Here is a 26151-nt window from a genome sequence, read left to right as displayed (position 1 = left end):
AATAAATGGTCTCAAATAGCTTAGTGGGACTAAGGCAGGGGGGAAAACCTTTCATCATAAAATGTATTAAATCTATAAATCTTGCTTACTCTCTCCCCATGCAATTTTTTTTATTTACTTCACATTCACATTATTTCATTCTCTGTAGAGATTTATGACAACATTATATGACATCTCCTGGGCTTTCACAGCCTATCATCTTTTACAGCTCACTCATAATGCCATGGGCCATAAAAGACAGATTTCATCTCATTTTACAAAGGGGAAGGGGGAAAGAAGTCCTATGCAGATCCTCCAGTTGCAGAAAGGTTTTCACATGCTGAAATATACCATTTTGAATTGGTTCACTGAGACTTTTGGTATCAGCAGCTCCACCTGTTTTGAGGGATGGGTGATTTCTACAGCATACTCCAGAGTCCTGATTTCCCAATTCAAATCAACAAGGCAGCGATATCGCAAAAGGTGTGCTCCAAGGTGGGATCAAGGTGTGGCTGGGGCTGCAAAAACTCTGGTTTGATGGGGTTGTCTTCAGTCTTCCTACTGAGATGTAGTTGGTCAGTGCTATTCACTGATGTGTCTTCACAGAGCTGGTTTAGAGAGCTCATACTTTTCAAGAGAAGTCTCATAACAAAATGGTCCCTTCTTGTTCATCCCATTTTGAGGAAAATTAAGTGCAAAAAACTGTATGTGCCAGCCAAACCATTGCAAAATTCTTTATTCAAATGAAAGAGGTCCTTCTGATGGCAAGTGGCGTTATAATTATAGACTAGAAAAAAGCAAGATCAGCAGCTGCTGCTGCTGCTGCTGCTTGCGTTTGTTCCCTCTGTAACTGACAGGACAGAGTACTTGGCAAAAACAGGCTTCCAGAAGTGGAAAGACATTTTAACCCCTGTTCTTGTCAGTCCACTTCTCCTGGGGCTCGGCAGCAGCAACCCCTTGCTTCAGGTTAAGGGAAGAGCAAGGTGACTATTGCAGATCTGAAGGGGACTTTGTTTGGGACGTCTGAGAAAGAGGAAGGGTCCAGGATTTACTTTCGGGCTTGGATTGCCGAATCAAGATAGCAGGTGAGTGGATATAGTGTGAGCTTAATATGTTTTTACAGTTGGCTTAACTCAAATCTCTCTCATTCACTTTCTCTCCTATACCATGAACCAAGAAATAAGGTGATACAACAGCAAGGAGTAGGTCTGTGTAGAGACCCTATTTATTTATACATTCTGTAATGTGCCTTTCATGGTCAGTTAGGGAACACTGATGGCTGTTATTTTTTACTGTGGTTTCTCTCTGAATCCTAACATATCCTGAAATTCTCAGCTAGACAAAAATCCCATTTACAGTTGAGCTCAATATTAATGGGGTGGGACACACTTATATTTTTAGGTGTTTATGGCTAAAGTCTTCTGATGATCTTAACAAAACTGGAGGAGTAATATATAACTCACATTTCAACCTGTGGTTGAGAAAGGTTCAGAGAGAGAATAAACACTGAGCAAAAGGAAAAACAACATCACAGATATGAGTCAAGGTGTCTACAGGCAGCAAATGGGCATAACTTGTACTATGTCCCCAAAACTCACAAATCCATACCAGCCTAGCCCTACATCTGCTAATGAAGATAAAGGCAAAACAATTAATAGGAACATTTTTCCTAACACCGGTGTCTGTGTTATCTAATGTGCTCTGTCCTTCAGCCCTGGCCAAAACAGTGCTCGGGAAGGAATGTGCCAGGGGGCATCATTATGCTTTGCTCTTCCGGTTCGTCTCAGTTTTAGCTTTTTAATTTCCTGTGGCCATAAGTAATGTAATGTTGGAAGGACTCTCAGTTGACATGCTGCCCATGAACCAAGGGCTTGGGACCACCGTGCAAGGGCCAGGCTCAGCTCAAGGCTTTACACCAAAACTTCCCATTGCATAGGGAGGCCATACCCAAGTGGTTGTGGTTGTTTCCAGACAACAGAATTCTCCAGAATTCTATCTTTCATAGTTTTGTACAGTCCAAAGCATTCTATAATCACCTTATCTGACCTAATGTATATTTTAGGACATTGAATTATATTATGCTGAAGTCCTTATATGAACCTAATGATAAATGTTAAATAAAGCATTTGCTTAGCAGGAAACTAAAACACAGTGCACTAAGGCAAAGCAGGGCAAGGAAACCAAGGCATCAAAGCCTGACATTGCTCTTACAGTCCCACTTTTATTTGCCCCATTTCAGAGGCAGAAAGAAAAAGCAGGGGCATCCAGTGCCTCCAAAGTTAATAAGAAGAGTTTCTATTCAGAGCCAATGGCATTGAGTTAAGCGCTGAGAGAGATGGCTGGGGTGTGATTAAGTAAAATGTAGTTGCTTGAATCAAGCAGACAAATGGATAAAACTCTCATTTCCCAGCCCAGTGCAGAGAGGAATATTCTTAATCCTGAATCCTATTATCATTACAGCTCTGCATTTGTGGCCAAAACCCATCCACTAGGCCTTGCAAAACAGGATTTGCTTCAGTAGAGGAGAACTCATTTTGTCCAGCTTAGCTACTGACCAGTTACTGGCAGTTCCAGTCACTGGGATGCCTGGGAGGAGTTAATCCTTCCTGAACCCCATGTGCAGAAACTGAGAACTGTGTTTTTGACACTAATCACTGCCTTCCTGCAGAGCTGCAGATGCTGCGAGGGTGCTGCAAGCAATCATGTTCCCTCCATGATGCAGAACAGAAGAAGCAACACAAAAAGTTTAACAGATACCCAGATACTAGGGGAGACAAAGAGAGCCCTCAAACCCAACCCTGTGTGTCTCAGCTCTGTGAATTCTTCTGTCCAACTATCTGCTCTCAGCTTAAAGACCCTAAACAACAGGGTATCTATCCAGTCCTGTGTTCTGACATTTAGTTGCCCCCACAGTTAGCAATTTATGTTTTGCTTCATCCTGTATTTGTCTAACTTCATCGTCTCATCATGGCACAGTGTTACACTGAGGGTCTGGGTTCCTGCTGGGTTGTAAGCCCTCACATTATCAGACATCTTTTCAAAATCTAAGAACTCCCTACACGCAGTCAGTCCCACTGGAGATTTCCATTATAAATTGCATACTTGTGGGGAGATAGAGACACACTCACTAATGATACGGCTTGAACACGCATACTCCACAGCATCAATGGCCACGGCCTAAAGCCTCCCAGAGCAATCCAAGGAAACTCAGTGTATTTTTAAGAGTATTTTTTTTACCCTATTCCTCCCCTATAGCCCAGCCACAGATTTCTTTCATTGTTTATAAAGCCCCATTTCTGATGGAGGATGGACATTTTTTCCATTTTCTTAAGCGTTGAATCCTGACCACAGGATTTTTAGCAGACAGGACTGTATTTCTGCATTCCAGTCAGCCAGTTTGGCTCCTGAATTGAATTTCATGGAGTACAGCAATGACAAAAAAAAATTTAAAGGTCTGTGCTAAAGCTCAGGGAAAGGAAAGCTATCATTTGGATGCTAAAGAGTAAAACCCATGTGTCTTAAAAAAAACAACAACAAAAAATAATCTCCAATCCTAGGCTGGTGAACCTCAAGTAGCCATTCTGCAGAAGAAAAGAGACAGCCTGTCAGTAGTACAAGGCTTATGGTGTCTTTTCCCTACTGATTCCCTTGGCAGCTAAAAGAAAAAGTGGCGCTTTTACTGCTGAATTTTAATGGCATACTTTATGCTCTGCATCAGAGACAGAGCCAAGTTTCATAAAATACTACCAAGTCATCTATTAACTAGGGGTTCAGATTTTTTTTCCCCATGTATAAATGTCCTACAGTGGCATCAAGAAAATATAGACAAGAATCATATTTGTGAAACACAGTAACTGTCTGGAGGTGCTCGTCTTAGTTACTCCCTTTTTGCATGCTGTATAAAACTTCTTTCACCCACATTTGGAGTTGGGACTTTTTTGCAGGCACATCAAAATTTCTGTAACATCTCCCTATACTGGGTAAGCAAGTTACAAACCCAGCACAAAGTATTTTACCTGTGTACTTTCAGTAGTACTTTAATTATACTGTGTTGCACCCTGCCTACCTGAGCAACCCTATGGCCTGTTTTGCATGGCCATGCAATGCTGAAATATTGATGAGTAAGTCTGGTAAGTCAAGGCGAGAAACAACAGAGTTCTCCAGCTGATCTCAGCTGCTGTCATAACTGGTAATGAAAGAGGCAGTCTCCAAATCTCATTTGTTTTTTAGATTATTATAATTACCAAGTCAGCTAAAAATACTGGCTGGGGAGGAAGGTGCATTTGTGTAATTTAGCTTTATTTCTCTTACCAAGAAACTGAGAAGTTTTGAAAAAAATTTCAAGCAAATTTACTTGCTATACTTTGCTCGCAGCAGACTGGAGCAAACTGAGAGTAACCAGAGACTTCAGAGGTGTAACATGTCTCTGCCACTGCCATCCAGGAAAGTGGCCACATTCAGTGCTAACTATTGAGTTTGGGTGGTCTTTGAGGTAAAGCCCAAATACAGCCTTGCATCAGTCAATCTGCAGGGACAGGCTCAATAGGGCTTGTAACTACAAGATTTTTATTTCTCTCTCTCTTTCTATATATATATGAATACACACACCATATATTTATGTACACATACTTTTATATATTTATATGTGCATGTATGTCTATGTATCTATCTATACAAGGGTGCATTCAGGCTAGGATATGCTGTCTAAAATGTTGTTGGTTTCCTGCTTCTCTTCTACTGTTTCTAGGCACAGCCTGCCAAGACGATGACAGTCACTTATTCCAGCAAAGTAGCAAATGCCACTTTCTTTGGATTTCACAGATTACTCCTAAGGTGGAAAGGCAGCATCTACAAATTGCTGTACAGAGAATTTATTGTTTTTGCTACTCTTTACACAGCGATAAGTGTATTATACAGGTACACTCTTTCCAATTCACATCTCATTAAATGTTATACTGAAGTTTCACACTTCCTAGTGTTAGGCTGATGAGTGATGGGGGGAGGTTACTACATAATTATTATCTTTTCCTTGGACTTTTTCTAATGTGCTTTCATTTCCATGTTTAGTTTACTGTTCCAGATACAGTATGTAGAGTGTAAATTCTATCATATTCAGCTGATTGTATTTTCAGCCCAGCATTGAGCAACTATCCTACTGAAGTTACACTAAATAAACACTTATAGCTAGCCTAGGTTATACAGCCTTTTTTGTTCTGATATTTAGCTGGAGGAGGTTAGTGTGCCTCCCTGCTTTAGATGATCTGTTATTCTCCTTGCAGAACTCTTCAGCTAGTCAGTAGTAATTTCTTTAACAACCCCAAGAGGTAATAAGTTGAGAGTCAGGTTATACAGCCAGGAAAAGCAAAGTTTTGCTTAAAGCTAGAAAGGCATGCAAACCTTATTTTTAGGCTTGCAGAGAGCCAAGGAAAACTACCTGGAAGCCAGATATGGTTATTATCTGTGTGTCATCCAGCACTTGGGAGGATCAGTTAGAAGAGTTGCTTCTTCCACCAAGGTGTGAATTAAACAGCTGTATGACAGATGGAGTGCATCAATTAGTACAGTGAAACTTTTAATTGACGAAGTACACTACACAGAAGTATCAAAATCATGATTCAGCTCTTACCGTGATCTGTAATTATACCTGTCTGCTTTTTATGTGAAGCAAGGAGAAAATGAGCTTCAGTTTGTCATTAATCAGTAATTTTCCAAAATGTTCAGTAATCTATACCTGTAAACTCAGAAAGAAAATTACAGTATTAATATGTAAGGAAACAACAGTCTCACATTCATTTAAATTAATCTAGTTTTACTGAAATGTCAGGCAATTGAAGACCATGGTAAATACACCGTGGGAAGCTTTCTATGTGTGCTCCAGCTTTTATTGCACAGTTGTAAACAAATCCCATTGAATATTTGTTATATGTTTCTTTTCTATGAAATCAAAGAATAACTGTAATAATACTCATCTATACAATTAAAAAAAAGTTTATATTTAAGCTTGTTGTATTTTGTACATATCTTTTCCCATGGGCAGCAGTTGACATGGTCCACTCAATTTGCTATAATGTGGTGAATATTTTCCTCACTGCAAAATAAATACAGTTGTTGTATTTTTAATCTTATGGAAAAGAAAAATTTCAAAGTAGTCAGAGTAAAAAACTGCTGCAACAACATGGCATTTTCAAATAGGAGCAATTAGAGATTGGTAACCTTTTGCAATTCAAGCAGACCTGAGTATTATCATTAAGTACCCCTCTGAAAAACGAGAGCAAACTCTACTTGCAGACTTACAGCTTACTATCATCTTTGGTCGGTATGAGACAGCAAACTGATTCTCCCTAGGTATGTTGATTCTAATTAGTAGTGCCAATCAACTTAGTAATAAGAAAACTGCAAAGAGCAGGGAATAATACTGTCTTCTCCTCCAGCTTCTTTAATACATACCAAAAGTGTTCAGCATGTTGCCTTTAAGAATTTGCTTGAAGACATTAGCCAAGGTTGCTGCCCGTTGCACATACCTGATTATTTATACATATTTGCACTTTGTAGCTAGTGCCAGAATATTATGAAAGGACAAATACATTTTATTTTTGCTGCAGATTTTTTCTTACAGGTAGCCAAAAACGGTTCTTTGAAAAATTATCAATTTACTGTGACAAATATGCTGAACAAATCCCAGTAACTTTTGTGCTTGGTAAGTAACGGTTACATGTGAAATTATTCTCCAACACTGTCTCTGTTCACGCATTTTGTGAATGTCCATGCATGGAAGCATTTCAGAGCTGAGGGGCATGTGGGATGTTAGAGGCTCATGATAAATCATCAGCTTCCAACAGGTCTCCTTAAACTCAAGTTGCTTTTATCACATCAACACTTATGCTTATGTTCTTAATATACCAACAAAAAAAGTTTCCATATACGTGTGTATATATATATATGTATATATATTGCCAAATAACACTGATACATTATGCCTGATCTTTCAAGGCACTAAATCCACTTAAGTTTCACTACAGAAGAGGAAATTTGGAGGTTCATGGGTCTGATATACTCAGCTGGAATGTGCCATTAAGTTGCAGTGTCTATTAAATAATTAGCACTGATTGCATTCTGGGCTTTGAAATGACTTACTGCATTTATTCTGGGAAATGTAGCAGCTTAGTGTTACGAATAATACTCTGCAAACTAAATCAAAGTAACCCAAGCAGAAATCTTGATAGGCACTGGACTTTTTTTCTTCTAACCCCCAGGTTTCTACGTTACTTTGGTGGTGAATCGCTGGTGGAACCAGTTTGTGAACTTGCCATGGCCAGATCGTCTGATGTTCCTCATCTCTAGCTGTGTCCAGGGCAGAGATGAATATGGGCGCTTGTTAAGGAGGACTCTGATGCGTTATGTGAATTTAACGTCTCTGCTGATCTTTCGCTCTGTGAGCACAGCCGTGTACAAAAGGTTCCCCACTATGGACCATGTGGTAGGAGCAGGTATCAGAGTCCTGCTCACAAAATTGCTTTCCTTTCCCTCAGAGGAGGGGGGGGCTAAGGGTGGGAAGGAGCCAGACTCATTTTTATTTTCCTCTGTGGCCCCATGTGTGACCCATACTAACCCATGTCAAAGCAGTCACCTTTTTGTTAGTGACTTAAATGATGGGACCTTAAGCATGCATCTTTAATACTCCTAAAGTCTTCATTTAGCAACACTATAGAAATCAAATGAGTCTAAGACTCTTATATGAATCTTTTTTCAGACAGAGTGGAGGCAATAGGTCTGCCCCAAATACTCAGGCATGTGGAACAGGTATAACGTTCCCTAAAGCATGAAAAATAACAAAGCTGCGATATAATATGATGCAGTAGGAGTAGTAACCTGTTATATGGCACTGCCTCAATGTCTCGGATACAACTTTTTCTCGTGTAAGCACTTCACAAGTACAGCTTTATCTCAATTTATTTTAAGTAGATTGCACATTTTAAGTGTTGTAATTTACTTAAGAAAACCCTCAGCCCCAAGGGTTTTTTCTTTAAATTTAAAATCTTACCTTAGTTTTTCAGTAATAAATGTCCTAAGCATTAAACATGTCTTCATTTTCTGTGTTTTGATAACACAGTGAGTGTGATGATGGTGAAGGGAGTTCAGTCATGTAACACTTTGCTTGTCTATGAAGGACTGACCACTGACTGTTTAAAGGCAAGGTGTGACACTGTGCCTTCCGACTGGCCTAGTCAGAGGTAGAACATCAGTGCAAAGATGTGGGGATCTGTTCCAAATAGGAGGAGTCATATGTTTTTTACTGAATGTCTTTCATTTCTTAAATTTCTTCCTCTGGCAGAGATTAATAAGCAAAGTTGCAGCACATTAAAATATGCAGTGTATATATACATATGCACATTTCAAATACACGTGAGAATCCTTGGATATTAAAAAAAAAGTCCAGGCAGGATGCACCAATCTTATTGGGAAAAAAAAATTATTTTGGATTCATTGGATTTTGAAGCTCTTTTCTTTGTGCTGTGCAACAACAGTGTTTACCTGAGCCTCTGAGAGATCAAGGAAGCTTCTGTCGCTCTCCCCAGCAACCTGCTTCTACTACGCACTGGAAAATTACAGAATTTCCAGGCAGCTAATCCAGCTCTGCCTCCCTATTGCTAAAGACAATCTGTTCCAAAAGAGACAGAATGTCACAGTCTTGTACAAAAATTGTAGACTGGAAAACAAGTTTTGGTTGTTGAGTTTTTTTAACAGTGGAAAATATTTCACTATAAACTGTATATCTAAGTATTGATAGTGTAGTCAGCTCTGGATTTCACTCCTCCTTCTGTACGTTTTAATGCATATTGTGATGCAGAATTTTTATTGATGCAATACTGAGCACTGCAGGGTATATTTTGCTCCTATTAACATCCAGTGATTTAGACAGTAATCTGCAATCATCCCCTCCCTAGCTCCCTGTGGCGTTACATATCAGACTGCATGGGAGGGAGGCATTTAATATGAATGTGAGCAGCAGAATGTGATACTTACAGCATAGCCATCATTGAAACAACTTGTGACGAATTTGCATTTTGCTGTCAAACTGCAAACTGCCACAGCATAACTATCGCTACACATTTCTCTTTTCAGTAAATGAACTGCTTAAATTCATAGATTTTAAATCTGAGAACAGTATCACAATAATCTAGTCTAACTCATCCATAACACAAGACACAAAAACTTACTAACAGCATCCTTTATCATGTTGCAATTTCTGACTAAGCTGTAATATCTTCTAGGAATACAACCAGCCCAGATTTAAAATTCAGCTGGATATACTGGAGTCTACAGTGCATGCTAGGTGAACAGACATTCAGTAAATTTGCTGTTGAAGAGGGCAATTTTATTCTCAGTCTGAACTTGCACAGTCATCTTCTATTCACTGGATTTTGTGTTGGGCTTGGGTTCTTCTTTTTTTTTTTTTAATTAGATGGAAACACCATTTTCCTCTCAGTAGTGCATAAAGGCTTGAATAACACTCAATAGCTTCACCATATATGGTCTCTCCCTATAGGATATGGACTTCAGTGCTGGACCTTCCTCCTGACTCGTTTTTATATTCTAACATTTTCTGTGGAACTGTAGGCAGTAGATGCAGGTAGATTCATGACATTGTGATGCTGAGTGCTGTAGCACATATACCATAAGTGTCAAATGCCTAGCAGCAGTCCTGAGATAGCACTTCTGTTGGCTGCAAGGTGTAAGGGGGAAGCTGGATGCTCAAGATCACAAGTCTTAAAAAACAGAGAAAAGAGTGAGCCACTGGTCAGAGAGCCACCAAAAAGAGCTGATAGGAAATGCTGAAGAGAAACGTGAGTGTGAGTTCAACAGCACAAATACCTAAGGATGGCTGAAGTCTGCAGTCTCAAATCCTCCACTGGACGGAAGCATCTAGATTAACCCTTTCCCACATAACACAGAAGCAGAAAGTGTAACTTTTATCTACGTGCTCATTGTTCCTTCTTCTGTAACTGCCAGTACTCAGAATATTTCATATAGATACCGTGAACCAGTCTTATCTCAAACCACTCAGTTTTGTCAGGAAAACTGAATACTCTTCTAACCACTTGAGGAAGAGCATGAGTGATTTTTTTTTTTCCAGCCAGGCTTGTGTTCTCATCAATAATTATCCCATAAGATCTCTTTGGTTGGCATTGTTCACATTAGTGCCCTTTGATTCTTTATTGATTGCACCCCATGTCAATCTTCTCATACTTCCACAAGGATTCAGTGCCCTGTCATTCCTTAGATCATCCTTTTCAAGATCTTGGCACAATATTTGACAAATATTTCTGGTTTTCTGGAGCTGCTCCAGCCTTCCAGTGCTTGTCCAATCCAGTGTTCTTTAGAGAGTTTCTCAGTTCTTTAAATACTCCTAAAAACAAATAGTATTACCACATTTAGAAACCATGTAATTTTAATAACAGGTTTGACATCCTCCCCTGTATTTGATGGAATATGAAGTGTTTCTTTACCACTGCAGTAACAGCAAGTGGTTCAGAGCTGCATGTTGTCTGTATTGCCGTCACCTTCACCAGTATTTTCTGCAATAGGAATACTAGGTCTAATGTCAAATTGAACTTTATTGTTAAAAGAACTAGACTTTGTTGAGCTTTCCTGAACAAAAGGTACGCAGTTTCAGTGAAAAGCTGAACTGATCCCTGGAGCTCTGCCATTCTTTGTGACACCCCTCAGGCTGTGTCCTTCCAGATAATGACTTCCCAGAGCCTCCAAGTGACTTGCATCCAGTATTTACTCCAGACTGTTATCCTGTCTGTCTGTTTCAGCCTGACAGAAACATCTTTTCCTGTCCTGTAATGATCAGACTGGCCAGATAGAAATGGAAGCAGCCTGAAAGACTGAATTTTAGGAGTCACGAGTCATGACTAGCAGGTCAATTTGTCTGGTTGCCTGATTATTTCTGTACAGTTGATTATGAGAACTGGCTACAAACTGCCCAGAGACCTTTTAAAAGCTTTATCTTATTCTGCTGTCAAATTCCAGGATACTGTCTTGCTGCTGAACTCTATCACAGAATATTCTGTCCTGTCCTTGCCTTCCTTCTCAGTAGTTGCAGTATTTCAAATCTCCTGTGTTAACTTGTTGCAACTGCACAACAGTGACATCTTCCTCAACAACAGAATATTTAAGAAGGTCACCGTGTTTAGCAAATCTTCTTTATCCTTATTCACATTTTTATATGAAACAACTAAGTTTCTATATATTTTTTTTTTTTTTTGCTGCCTCATCTATCTTTAGCAATGTTAGCAACCATGGACATATTCTCAGTTACTAGCTGGAGTCTACTCTCAATTCCCTTATTGAATTTTCAGCATTCAAACTTGTAATTGATTGGCTGAGCCACTTATTTTGGGGCTGTGATGTTACTAACTTTGTCCTGCTTCAGAGCTAATGTCAACACAGCAAAAGAAGCTTTATACCCACCCTGTTATATGACACACACCTGAGCAAAAATTAAGATCCTCCGAACCTGAAGGTTGCTCCAATCCCACAAAATCCAGGATTTGGACAAAGGAAAATGGGAATTTTCTGAAGTTGCTTTTATCCAAGGCTAGGTGAAAGGAGGACAGCAGAGCAGAGCTTTCTGCTCCAATGGGGTATACGTGTTACTCCAAAGCTCACCTGCTCCCTTGCCAAGTCCCAGGCAGCAATTGGCTCTGATGCAGGTTTTGTCACACAGCCCTGGCTCCTCTGATATCTGACCATGGACTTGCTTGCAGTAGGGAGAAGAAGGATTTCACAAGGCAGGGGAATCTTCAGGAAACATAATACCTTCCCAGCACCTGAGCAAGGCAAATTGCCAGGCAGAGAGCAGCTTCAGCCTGCAGCCCCACAGCATGTCACCTGGCCCAGTGTCCCATTAGCAGCAGGATTTCTGTTCATGATTCCCCTTCTGTCTCTTTGCATGCCTTCATAAGCCCAAAGAAAACATGAAACAACCTGGCAGGGAAGTATTTCGCTAGCAGAAGGTACACTCTCTTGAGCTCTGTTTCGTGAATGCACTTGTATCCTCTGTTGCTTGCTCACTGCTTTGCAAATTTACCAAAAAATTATCAGAATCAGAAGGTCATGTAACTACCCTTACAACATATGTTGAGATGCTGCTGAAAGCTGTCATTGCTGAAAAGTGATAGTTTCTTGACTGATATATCCTGTTCCTTATTTTTCTGAAAGCAGAATATGAAACTAGAGAGTAATTTGTACAATTCTTAACATCGTATGTATCTACAATATGTCAGCAGTCAGATATGAGACACAGTAATAACAAATTATTGCCTATATTGGTAACAAAGAATTTTGCATAGGTAGTTAATGCAAAAATATGTTGTTTCAAGCAAGATCTATCTTGGCAAAAAAAAAAGCTAAAAAAAAAAAGGAGTAGGCTACTAGTTAGAATTATAAATTGTGCTAAGAAGAGTTTTATGCAAATATCACATGAACAGATTCAAACATATTCGAAATTTATAGTATCAGTAGCACTGAAAGCACAGAATAAATTTACTTTTTTTTGGTAAACAGGTTTTATGACAAGATATGAAAGAAAACTTTTTGATGAACTTAAGTCTCCCCACCTGAAATACTGGGTACCATTTGTGTGGTTTGGAAATTTGGCATCAAAGGCACGAAAAGAGGGAAGAATTCGAGACAGTGTAGATCTGCAGACACTGATGAATGTAAGTAGAAAAAGTAAATCCACAGAAAACTAATCTGAAATTGCTATGTGGTAGCTTTTCACTCACATAATTGATTTTATTTAATGTGCACAGATCCCCTGTGTCATCTAAATCATCTTACTCAGGATTTATCCCACTTTTGATTGTGTACCAATGTACACTCAAACACACACAGCAGCAATCTGCTGGGATTCTTTTTATATGACTAAGAAGGTATTAAAAGAAGCAATAAATTGATGAGTAAAATATTATTGTAACATCACTGTAAGTTATACTTGTTCCGTTGCTGAGAATATGAGAAATGAGAATAATGTAGCATTTTGAAGATTTTAATATCAGTTACAGAGAAGATAATCTCCCTGAATATTTCATTAAGAGGTAAAACATCCTTTTTATGATATAATATATTCTCTTTCATGTATCACTAGACTGGGGATAAGATAGAAACAGAAGATAGTTTGTGAAGAAATACATAATATACTAAGCATTCCAACTCCATAAACCAAGTGAATATTCAAAAGGGGTGCTGGATATAGTTATGGTATCAATTTATATATACTAGACTTCCATATTTCCCTGTCCTTTTTATATATGCAAAAATGAACGGTCACAAAATATTTATAATTCATAATGGTACCCCATGCAATTTTATTTTGTTGGAGTTTGTTGGGTTTTGTTTGTTTGTTTTTCCCCTTTAGGAGATGAATAAATACCGGTCTTGGTGTAGTCTTTTGTTTGGTTATGACTGGGTTGGAATTCCACTGGTCTATACCCAGGTACTGAGCTATTTTCCTTTAGTAAATTCAAAACATGATTTCCAAAAAGGGGAGGTTGGTACAGAACATTCATAGTCTCAACCAGAGTCTCTGAGCTATGGAGCACTGGTTCACTCCTGCAGGACCGTGGAGGCCTTGCTAACTATTTAAGTCATATTTAATGCAGAGATGTTTTGAAGATCTTGCATAGTTTGGAAGAGGGGAGGGAAGCACTGAAATGTTTTTATGTTTCCTGGGTGTTCTTCCTGGCCATAATTATACCTGTGACCTTTCTATTTGCAATATCTTCCTACAGATTCATAAATTACATGGCAAAAGGCAGTCACAGGCCTTTGAGTATGTGTTGCTTTGTGCATAAGATTGTATTATTCCAATGCATTATTTCAATGAAGTTTTGTTCTTTGCAGGTTGTTACTCTCGCAGTCTATACTTTTTTCTTTGCCTGCCTGATAGGGCGCCAATTTTTGGATACTGACCAAGGGTATCAGGGCCATGACTTAGATATTTACATTCCAATCTTCACGCTGTTACAGTTCTTCTTCTACGCAGGATGGCTCAAGGTAAACTAGCTTTCTGGAAAGGTGATGGGGGAACCCTCTCTATGGGGCTGGTCAAGGTGTCAGATCTGTGACACACTGTAAAATCACCAGAGATTACTGGAGTTACACCAAAGCTGAATTCAGCCCTAAGTGTTCTGTGGTCATCACAGACACATCACACAATGCATCTTTAATTCCACCTGATTGTACAGTAAGAAATCGTCATGAACCTGAAAGAGCCCATTTGAGTAGCACCAATGCAGCCACAACACCGCAAGGGAATATTACCCAAAAAAATCAGGTCTCAGGACTTGGCCTATAAAACGACGGATGAAAGATTGAAAAAAAAACCTTTCTCCCACTCCACTGTTCAGTGGGGAAATACTGCTCCAGACCTGGTGTTGGCTGAAAGAGACTGAATCATAATTTCTTCTTATAATCAAAGCCAGCCTCTAGTATCAGCTGTTAACCTCATCAGATGCAGGCAATTAAAGGTCTCCAGTTCCAGGGGGCTATGAAAGAGTGACAGCCAATATTGGCTACAACTCCACTACATAAAAACATTCATTAAAAACAGTTATAGAAGGAATTGGATGCTGCCCATCAGCCCATTGATGACTGCTAGGTTAACATATCACCATCAGTCTGATAGTTGAGTAATTAAGCCAGGTATCTCAAGGTGATTCTCTCCTCTGCAGTAGACTAACTGGAAAAAAGTTTCAAATAAAAATCAAATTGGTACATAAGGGTCTGTGCACATTAATATTTCCTTTTGTGTTTATTTATCATGGCTGGAAACTTAGAGGAAGCCTCTCACTTTTCTGTCAGAGGAAACTTCTGACTTTTCTGTTAGAATATACATTGCACAAAATTTGCCAGTTTTAGAGACCCTTCCCCCAGCCAGCTCCAAAGAGTGGAGTAGGGAAGACAGCATACCAAGCTGGTAGGTTGTGAGGGAGGCTGCAGGGCAAGCTACTCTAGTCCTGTGTCATAGGAAATCAGGGGGAAAAAGGGGGTTGCTGCATAGGAACCATCCCAGATGGGAGGAGGAGAGAGAGGAAGGGAGGCTGGTGCACTGAGGGTAGCAATTTCTCCTGGAGAAAAGTGAGGCTTTATCTCTAGGCAATGTCTTCCAGGGTTTTACTAGTAGGTTACAAAACTAAGCTGTTCCTCTTGACTGCTCTTCTGGTGCTCTGGAGGGGCAATGGTTTCCCCTTCACCAGCACCGAAGGATGTTAGTAGCATCTCTTCCAGTTAGGCTCAGGGCTTGCAGCCAACTCCTGACTACAGCAGGTATGAGATGCCATTGTAACTGAAAAATCTTCTGCATAAGGAAATGAAAGGGAGGAGAAGAAGTTTTAAAAAGCTAATTTGATATCAGCGTGTTCCCTCAGACCGGAGGTTCATCCAAACCTTCAGTGCCCCGAGTCAGGATATTTCTGTCTTGAAGATTACAGTCGGTTTCCTGCTGAGTGTGTTGGCCTTTGGCTGCCAGGCAGCAAAAAGGGCCCTGAGATATTGACTTCCAGTAATTTGGCAATTCTTCAGAAATAATGACTAAACTGAGCTCATTCCTTGGCCTCAAGCCTGGCCTGTTATAACTACAATACAGGGCCAAAGTTTCCCATCAGGTGAGACACTTCTAAATCCCCATTTTCGTTACAGGAATAGATGGACTGTCCAAATACAGAGTTTAGTTGACCAGCACTACATTCCTTTCTGGAGAATAAAGCCATGTCTCACATTCCAGGATCAGGTCAGCCAAACAAAAGGCCACCACTGCTGTTCCTTCTGTCCCAGTGCTGCTCACTTTTTTAAGCTCATGTGATAGGTTTTTTGGGTGGTAATCTCTGCTTCACACAAAACTGATCCAGAGCCACAGCACAGACTGTGTTCTGGTTCCTTCCTATTGCAGCTCTTTCATAGCTATACCCAGAACTTAATAACATAGGCCCGGTCAATGAGTATGAGCAGAGGTGCCCCCGTCTTCCTTTATTCCTCCTTACATGTGTTTTCATAGGGTTAGTGTACTCAGTAGGTCCTTCGTTATCTGCCAGCACTGGCCTGGGAAGTGGTGGCCTGGAAGAGTCAGCTTACCCATGGGCACAACTTAGGGACACGTAGGAAAAATACCCAGGGAGCAACTACCTTACTGTTATATGTTATTTAGATCATAGCTGTTCATAGTGAGGTTAATGAGCAGGACTGTTTAATCATGCAGCTTCTTTGCCCATATGCACATTAAATCAATGATTGATTGCTGCTTCTGGTCCTGGTGACCACAAGGAAGGCTTGGAAGGGTCATCAAGAATGTGATTGGCTTCAAAAGCAGGGCTTAGAAAGACAAACAGAAGGAGAAAAGCATGGAAGGGAGAGGATATTTAACCTCAGTGTATCAAGGAAGTAAGAAATGGAGAAACAGACTGCATTTCCTAAAATCTTTTTTTTATATAATTTTCCTGTTTCATCCTTTTTTTTCCTCCCTCAGCAGCTATGTGCTTTCTCCCCACAATGTACTTTGGTGACCATGGGGATGAAGGGGCAGTCTCTGGTTGTTTTTCTACTGGATGAGGGCAGCCAGAGAGGGTTCTCTTCCCAGATTCATTCCCAGAATAAGGTGCCTCATCACCAAGGTGCCTGACCTCACTGTTTGCTTATCTCCTCCACAGGATGGGCTTCTGTCCTGCAGTTTCAATCTCTTCAGGTAGAGAAACCCAAGCCAGAAGGCTAAATTAAAGAACAGACTTTGATTCTATCCCTTGGATTTGGCTAGCATGATGCATGGAGTCTGCTTGAGTCAAGGTTTTTGTGGGCTGCTTTTCCTGAAAAGCTGTGGAAGGGTGCCATTAGGATTAACCCTGATAAAGAAGCAGGGTCTGAGAGCTGAGCTGGAGAGCCAAGCTCTACTCCATCCAGCAAACTCCAGCTGCAAGGCTTGGGAATACTGACCCAATGGGCTGCTACACTATCATAGATAATAGTGCAGTAACAGAGCCCCTAGCTGCTAAACCATTTATTCAAATGAGCCAAAGATAACAGTAAGGAAAGGTAATTACTATCTTATGTGACAATTACCCTGGGCCAGACATGTCTCGATTCCCAGTAGGCCAGCACCAACAATCATGACTGACAGCACCAGCAAGGCAGAGAGTTATGAATCTATAGGGAAAGCGAGCTCTTCCTTTGCTAGGCTGGCAAAACCATCAAACAGGAAATCAAGCTATGATTGCAAGCGACAGGCAGAGAGAGAGAGAAAAATCCAATTTTACTTTCTCTGCAGCAGTAGTCCTGACATGGCATTCCAACCTCTCTTCACTGTCTCATTTTCTTTTCAGGTTGCTGAACAGCTTATTAATCCATTTGGAGAAGATGATGATGATTTTGAAACTAATTGGTGCATCGATAGAAATTTACAGGTTGCTGTTGTTATTTCTACTTCCCACTTTACTGTATGATAGGTTATCATTACATTTAATCCTATTTCTTAAATTGAGGTACAAATTAGGGCACCAAATGTCAGCAAAACAAATTCTTTCCCCGAAGGTTGTAATCCCCAGAGTTTGTTTCGGCAAGATAATTCATCTTGATTTTGGCATTTGGTGTTTATGATGCCTGACGAAACATGCAAACAGCTGATCTCAAACTATAAGATCACTTTATGCCTGGAAAAACATGTAATGTAGGTCAATCCTGCAAAATCCAAAAGCCATTCCCACATAGATAAGAACACATTTTGCTAATCTGAATGTCTTGAGATAAAATATTGCATGTGAATCTTCCTTTAAAAAAAAAGGCAGTAAAAATGCTAAAAAGACCAAGCAGGGCCCTGAACTAATAAGCAGGGCCAGTACCATTCATCTTTTGATGCTGCCACCCACAGCAGCATCTGTGGTTGCCACAGAAGCCAGTGTGTGATGACCAGAGTACACATTTATTGCAGATACCCCCAATTCCCAAACAGCCCCTGTCTGTTGTGCCATGAAGGAGCTCAGAGACACGAGAAGGCATCTGCTGCTCCCCTTGCATGGAGCCAAGCACAGGGCTGGGTGAGCTGCTGTGGGACTCCACTTTAGCTGGGGACCACTGAGACAGCAAAGCAGAGCCCAGGAGTTAGAGGGAGCAAGGGCAGACCAAGCAAACCACCATATTAACCAAAGTAAGCAATGCAGGTGTGCACAGGAGTGGGAAAGGACTTCACACTACCAAAGATGCTCTCTGGCTTAGCACTACTTCAGGGTACTCATGCTACAGTGCCTTACAGCCTCTTGTATAAAATATATCAGAAGGCCCTAGAAGAGGATGGCCACATACTTGGTTCTGAATGTCTTAAAATGGGGATGAAGCTTATCAGAAAGATTCTTGACCTCCAGACATTTTAAGGAACATAGCTAATACTTGACACAAACTTTTCATAGCACATGGAGGATCACATTTAACTACATCACGCGTGTGGAAAGGACTGCAACCTGACACAAATATCTCTGCAGTACAGAAGACTCAAGTTACAATAAAATTTACACTTTTGTGAATATAGGTGGGTATAGGGGGGTTATTTTATAATACTGAGTCTCTTCCTAATGCCCTAAGGCCATCACACACAGCTTATGTTAAAGGGTTTCTGATAGAAATGTTGACCCAGGGAATATAAAGCAGATTATTTCATATACTGTACTATGCTGAAAGTGACATGATTTATATAAAAAAAAAATCTAAGGTCTCACTTCTGGCGGTGGATGAGATGCACATGAACTTGCCAAGGATGGAGAAAGATATTTACTGGAATGATTCCTCTGCTCGGCCTCCCTACACAAAAGCAGCTGCTGATTACTGTATTCCTTCATTTCTTGGATCAACTATTGAAATGGGGTGAGTGGTACTAAGGTCCTTAATGCCATCAGAAAGATCACCACCTCTACAGCCCACACTGATTGACAGATAGTCAGCGCAGGCTGTGACGATACTGCAAGCAGGGGAGATGGAAACGGAAAGTGATATTAGGAGGGAGTGGACAGGCCGGTGTTGGTGGGATGATGTCTCCAGTGGTCCATGTGTACATACAAATCATGCACACATAGCTAAATCGCATAATTAGTAAATAGAGTGTGTTTGCAGGGAGAGTTTATTGACAGTCTCTGAGCACTGGATGGCACCTGAAGACAGTGACTGACTTTTCTTAATAATAATTTCTTTACTACAGCTGCTTCATACACCCCCAATTAGCAAAATAGCTATTCCTTTGTTTATTTAGTTATCAAATGACAGCTAAAATCAGTCCAGATTTTTGTGAAGATCAACAAAAAATCATCTTAAATGTTGTATGACTTTTCACTGACTAATAATCTGGGTATGCAAGTTGGAACGGTCAGATTTTGTGAAGGGATGAAGAGGATTTATTTGCAGAGATCAACATAAGAACCATTGTTACAAAGAAACATATAGAGGATAAAGGATTGCCCCCTGTTGTTGGGATCTATTTGAGCAATCAGTGATAGGTCAGTTGGTTTAGAAGCTGTTAGTTTAAATAATTGTGACACACTGTAATATAGACAGGTCAGTAAGTGTAAATCCTATCATGACTGAACAAATACCAGGCAAGATGTTCTTATCTGCAAATCTTTTCTAAAACTTTGCAGTAGCCATTTTGTTAACTTTAAAAATTATCTCAAGATGTTTACAATTTTCCCATCATTTCCCGCTTTTATCAAAATAAAAGGTGCTTAATTTTTTTGTTTCATTTGGCCTCAAAATTGCTGGTTTCTCATTTTTATTCCTCTTATTTTTTCATTTTGCATGCATTCTACTACAAAGGACAATGGGTTTATATGAGTTCCTCTTATTACAATCAGCCTCTTCAGAATTATTTACTTCTGGAAAAACTATAAAATGCCAAAGAGTAAAGTAAAGAACAACATTAAAAAAGTAAAGAAGAAAAACTCATAGAATATAATTTATTTTACTGCAATTGCTAGGGGGAAAAGGTGACAAAGAAGAAACATTATTAAGTCTGCAAACAATCTTTTTGATAAGAAGGACTTCTCACAAAATATGAAGGAAGGAGTGAATAAAAAATAGATCCCTGTTAGCCCTGTGAAATGCAAACAGTTCTGATGTGTTCACTTTTTATTATTTTCTCATCTGAACTGTTTCTCTGTTTATATCTCTAAAAATAATGAGTAGTTCTTATGCAGACTTCAAAAACAAGTTCTAAAGATTCATCCAAGTCCAAAGCAAATATACAAAACTTGAGCCCAAATCCAAAGCCTTCTTCATTCACCTCAAGTAGACATCTGGAACAGGTTGCCCAAAGAGGTGGTAGATGTCCCATTCCTGGAAACATTCAAGGTCAGGTTGGATGGGGCACTGAGCAAGCTGATCTAGTTGAAGCTGTCCCTGTTCATTGCAGGGAGGTTGGATTAGATGGCCTCTAAAAGTCCCTTCCAACACAAACTATTCTATGATCTTCACAAATGCTGGATGAAATTCCTCTGTCCCTCCAGGGTAGTGTTGCCTCCCTGTGCTCCTTACCTTAGATTAGGCCCAAGCCCCTTTACCATTCTTGCTCTTAGGACTGATAACTAGGACAGTTTGGCTTGTCTTCTGGGGTGCACTGAGTCAGTAATGTGTACTGAATTGACTGGCAGGTGCAGCAACAGTTGTTCTCATGAACCACCAAGGCTGTGCAGGAGAAGAGCACCAGGTACAGGTGAGACTTTCAGACACATTATCATGCCCCAGAAGTGAGATTTGGCCATCTGAGTAATTCCAACATTTTTTGAAATTGTTGCACTCTGTTTCCAGCAGTAGCTTTTTCATTGCATTTATTTTTGACCAAAGGATTCTCCTGAAAAAAACTACAGCATCAAGCAGGACTTCCTTCTCCCCTTTCCCTCACTCTAAGCACAAGCGTAACCATGTGGAGCTGCCTCAAAGGGCTGCAGCCCAAATATGAAATGGTGCCAGATGCTTGGCTGAATGCTCTCCCAGCCTGGTCCTCAGGAGAAGAGGTACCTGGATGTTGAGAGCTCTCTGTGTAATCTGGTTGGTTCAAAGGCACAGGCACTATTTTCTGGCACTCTCATCCTTTTCACACTCTTTCTTACAGACACACTAGGGCCTTGGTTCCTATGTCTTCCTGCTGAGACAGCAGGATATATGAGCATAAAGACCTAATACTTCCTATACATAAGTGACACCTACTACCTGGCTTTATTTGGCAGGCTGGCTGATACCGAATTCCTCTATGGGGAAGAGTGGCCCTGGGAAGAGGAGAAACACCGAAGACAGTATTCAGTGTTAAGAAGAGTCAAGAGATTTCTCAGCGTCCACGAGGGTCCTTCATACCCCACTCACCGGCGTTACAGTCGGCAGACAAGTGAGAATTCAGTGTTTTTCCCAGCAGATGAAAAGGGGCACATCAGACGGCTGCAGGAAATGCACAAAAGAGGGAGGCACTCCGCCTCGAGCTTCAAGAAGAAACATGAAGGAGTTGACAGAAGTAACAGACTTCATAATAGCCGAGATCTAGGACCCATAACTGAAACCTCAAGGAATGAGGTACAGTTTGGTGACAGCGACACCTCATCTGAGACAAACAAGCCAGTTCCTGAGGTCATCATCTCTGAAGCCGAGGAAAATGCACTTGGCATGCTGGACGAACCAGATCTGCCAACAGAACGCTCTGCAAGCATGCCAGAAGAGAAACTCCAAAGGATCCTAGCCAAGGCAAATGTGACTCTTCTGAACCAACCTTTTTTCCCCCTGGAAATGACTACATACATCCCAAGCTCGGACGTGCATCAGTCACTTCCTAGTGTGATAGGAGAGCCCAAACATGAGCCCCATGGTAGTTACATTGCTGGTCTTATAACGGATCATGAGAGAAACCTTCAGCGATGGAGTTTACCAAGCTTCCATAGTCCTAGTACAGCACCTAGTACAGCTGACAGTGCACCACCTTTAGCAGATTCCAGGACAACTTCACAACAAAAGACCTTCAGTGATGGAAACAATGTTACTTCTGCTGCTGCACCAGAGATGTTTGAGATGCAGCACTTATGGGAAAACATGGACAGTAAAGAAACAGCCATAGTAGAATTTTCTAATGAGGAAAGTGAAAGAAAACTTTGACCATGCTTCCTCTGGGTTTGACTGAACTTCTTGTCTTCTCTTGAACGTAGTTCTCGTACAGATTTGCTGAAAGGGCAGAAGGGCAGACTTGATGCTCAGACAAGTCCTGAGCAAGATCCAACAGAGGATTTGAGACCTAAATAAGAGGCATTGTGGTGATATACTTTAAGCCACTCGGTCGTTAGCTTGAAACCCATGACCTTGTGGGGAAAACATTTACAAGGAGAACTGGGAGCCCCAGGGGTGGATGCAAACCATCAGTGCACAGGACAGCAAGCTGCGTAGGCTCAACTAGAGGAAACACTAAGGTTATCAGAAGAGCAGAGATGGTTCTGTCCACTTTGGATCCACACTGAACACTGCTGCCTTTGTCCACTCCATCAGGTTCAAGTCCATGACATCCTTGTAAGACCCATGAAGACTTTTGTTCTCTATTCGAGTGGCTCAAAGGCGAGGTGTGGGCTCAATTCTCTCCTCAGCTTGGAGAGATTCAGCCCATCATCTCTTACTGCCTGGAGGAACACTTGAAAAATCAAGCTCCTCATTTGTGTAAGACAACAGCCCGCCCCGCTCTTGCTGAAGCTATGCCACTGGAAAAATAAAAGGATTAAATGTTTAAGTTCATTAAGAAAAATGGAAGAGGCAAAACAGGGCATGGGAAGTCTCAGTCTTAGTCTTTGCTCCCTGGAGCACGTATGTGGCATACCCAGTGGCTGGTTATTGTAAAATGAGGCTCCCAGGTGGCCTCTCTCATGATGAATGACAGGGCTGTGGCACTCTCTCAAGAGGTGGTGGAGCTGCAGGGGCAACTGAGCTTAGAGCTCCAGTCTTGTGGAGATCTTCAGCTAGAAGTGCACAGGCTACAATCATCCCAGGCAGACAACAAAATGGCCCAGGGCCACTAGCAAAATTGCTTTCCACTTCCTTCCCCTGCCCCCTTCCCATGCTTCCAGACACACCACACACATTCTCCATTAATCCAAATCTGCGCCAGCATTAGGTGGCTCCTGCTGCTCCAGGGGTGGCCAAGCCACCTCCCTAAACCTCCTGGTAGTGACCTGGCCTTTCAGCTGTCACTCCTGCAAGATGTCTCAAAGCAGGCTAGGGAAGCAGCAGCAGCTCCTTGCTTTTAGCTCTTTATCCACATTTACAAAAACACAGTCCAGAGCATGTCACCAGCATTCTTCCATGAGTAAGTATCCAAGTAGATGGTCTCCCTGGAAAAGGGGGACACCAGATAGCTCAAGGGATGGAAAGAACAGAGAGAAGGGGAGACACAGAAAATTATGGGTCTGCAACAGCCAGCAAAAGCAGTATGGACTGTACAGACAGCAAGTCCACCCAGCTCTCTTGCCCAGAAGGTTGCACTTCAGACAATAAACCAGGATCTCTGCCAGGGTAACTGTAGCCTCAGTGGCTTCGGGGAGTCCTTAGGACTCCCTGAAGCTGGGAAGGAGCTCCTACTTCTCTGGACCACAACTTAGGTGAGGAGCCCTTCCAGCAGGCTATCACATACAGCAGGACTCTGCTATCTCATCTGGGTAGTCTTTGAACAAAAATCAACTACCCTCCTGTAGCAAGCCAGCGTTCCGTTCCCAACCTCCCACTTCTACTTCTTCCAGCATTATTTCAGTCTGGGAATTGTGTGCTAGTGTGCATTAGGCAGAGTATGATCAGAGCCACCCTCTCAAATCCTTCAAAGACACTTGAAAAAGCACATGTATCCTGATCAGTTTAGGAAGCAGAGGACACTTGGCCCAAGGAAGAACTGTTTAAACTCATATTATGTGAATTCTAGGGTTGCAGAAAAGCCAAGCACAGATTTCCCAGGCACCTTCGGAGGCACTTCTTCACACCATGAGATGAGGTGACACTGGCGTCTGACAGCAGCTTAGTGCAGTTTAATCACACTTTGGAGAGAGGCGTTCTGGTGCAACCTCACCCTTGCCACTACACAACAAGTCCTCAGGCAAATGAAGTTACTATGTTCAGGTTTGACCAACAAAATGAGGAACTCTGTGAAGTGAAATTATGTTGAAATAAACAGCATCTTAGCCTAGCAGTCCAATTTTCTGAGCGGCCCTTCCTAGGCAATACTCAGCTCTGGAAGCATTGCCTCTTTCCTCTTGATTCCCTGTTTCTTCTTGTAGTTGAAGCCGCACTTTTCTATTCAGTATTTTCTCAGTTTAATTACATCTGCAACTGTCAAGGAACTTCATTTACCAATGAGGTTAACTTCAACAAATGGTAAATTTGAAGTATAAACAATGCATTTTAAGGATACCCAGACAGCTCCAGCAGCACAGCTAGAAACAAAGTAACTGCTGTTCTCCTCTGTAGCACTTTGTTCAAGTCAGGAAAGCAATACAAGTTTCTGGGAAGTTTGACCATACACAGTTTGGCTGTGCATGTATAGGAAGGCTTTTCAGCAGCTGCGAAGAAAGTCTGGCCCATTATCAAGCTTTCTCCTTACAGTATATAAAGTTGAGGAACAGTGCTTCCCACTGCAAGGGAATTTAAGCCAAAAATTAGAAATGACTGTCAAATGTCCACAACGAATCTGCACTGAGAGTCCAGTCCCATCACACCTCCTCACTAATTCTTCACACAGCTTCCACCGGGGTTTAAGGTGTTGGAGGAAAGTGCTCTTCCTCCTCAACCCAGACATCTGCATGTTTCATCCCAGCACTGCTAAGCATGAAAGAGCCTTCCCAGCTTCTCATCATGCAGCTCTGCTCATCTCCCATCATCTTCTCAGCCTGGTCACTGCCTAGGATGCACACTGCTGCTTTCAACCAGGACATTATACATTTCATTATACATCAGCAATGGTTTTACTGCCTCTCCCACTCACTCTGCCAGCACTCCCTGTTTTCATTCTTTGATGGAGGCTCAGGGTGGCCACACAGCAGCCATTAGACAGATAAAAGCTTCAGTCCTACAGATGTGACTACTAGACATGTAGACGTGTGTTAAATTAGGAATGACAGCTCTGAAGTCACACAGCACAATCTGCAATAAGCAACTAGCATTTCACACAGTGGACCAGCTCCAAGTTAGCTATAATATTGTGCTCATTGCTTGTAAAGAAGCTAATGCCAGGATGAGTTACCAGAAAAATTTCTTCTCCTCATTTAGTCTGTTATCTCACTTTTGCAAACATCTGTGGACTCTGATTTGTACTACATTATCTTTTGGGATTATGTGCTCTCTTTTCTTGGTAAACTATTTGCCTTAGCATGGTAAATGGATTCTTTTAGCAGACCCAACAATCTACAATTCATGTTCACAGGTATAAGCAATGTTGAATTACTGCATGAATAAAGGCACTTTGAGAAACACCATCGTCTTGATTGTACTGAACTCTCAAGAAGCATTTCTGACAAAGGTTTGACCTACCATGCAAGTGAACTTGATGTCTGCCAGGAGCAATGACACAGATTACAAAAGTTGGCAAAGCCAGAAAAGGAGAGAAGAGGGCCAGGTTAGGTCAGAGCAGCAGCTTGCTCCTATCAAATGGTGTTAATCTCGAGCAGGATCAGATATAGCAGAACAAAGAGAGGGTCAGTCCCTCTACATGATGCCTGATTTTCCACCTATTTCTAGGTTGTGTTCACACTCTGCACTGAAATTCATAGAGCCAAGATGTCAGTGCTGGGACTGATTGGTTGCAGAGACATGTCCCAACAACCTTAAAACCTTTGCCATAAATAACAGATTTCTGACTGCAAGTTCATGTTTGAGGAATATATAAGTATTTTAGAAATAATGGAAATGTATCAGAGTGTTAAGTCTGTTGCATAGTAGAGAAAACAAAAATACCCTGCTACTGTAAATGAGGGATAGAGCTTTATAGATGTTTGTTTGTCTTGGTTTATGACCAAACAAATGACATTTTCTAGATAAATAAGTTAGCTCATATAAGTTATCCATTCTTAAACAGTGATAAGGACAAAGGGGAATCAAGGCAAGATTGGCCTAAAATACATGATAACTTCACAC

General features: G+C 41.1%; 1 protein-coding gene across 5 annotated transcripts; it reads left to right on the top strand.

Annotated features, from left to right (window-relative positions):
• The first annotated feature begins 916 nt into the window (after window positions 1-916).
• On the top strand, window positions 917-25493 carry BEST3 (bestrophin 3). 5 transcript variants are annotated; one of them, XM_032687579.1, is made up of 10 exons: window positions 917-1064; window positions 4727-4896; window positions 6582-6676; window positions 7233-7466; window positions 12553-12707; window positions 13406-13483; window positions 13891-14043; window positions 17358-17438; window positions 18737-18888; window positions 21240-25493. In XM_032687579.1, the coding sequence occupies exons 2-10, from the start codon at window positions 4745-4747 to the stop codon at window positions 22147-22149; spliced, it is 2010 nt and encodes a 669-aa protein (XP_032543470.1). In that variant the 5' UTR covers window positions 917-1064; window positions 4727-4744; the 3' UTR covers window positions 22150-25493. The 5 variants fall into 5 exon arrangements, with proteins under 5 accessions (XP_032543470.1, XP_032543474.1, XP_032543472.1 ...); XM_032687583.1 differs by lacking the exon at window positions 4727-4896 and having other exon boundaries at window positions 6596-6676; XM_032687581.1 differs by lacking the exon at window positions 13891-14043.
• Window positions 25494-26151: the final 658 nt, after the last annotated feature.

The sequence above is a fragment of the Chiroxiphia lanceolata genome, chromosome 5 (assembly GCF_009829145.1).
Source record: "Chiroxiphia lanceolata isolate bChiLan1 chromosome 5, bChiLan1.pri, whole genome shotgun sequence".
In the NCBI taxonomy this organism is placed as follows: Eukaryota; Metazoa; Chordata; class Aves; order Passeriformes; family Pipridae; genus Chiroxiphia; species Chiroxiphia lanceolata.
Note: the sequence above shows the minus strand (reverse complement) of the source record. Positions and strands in the feature narration are given on the sequence as shown.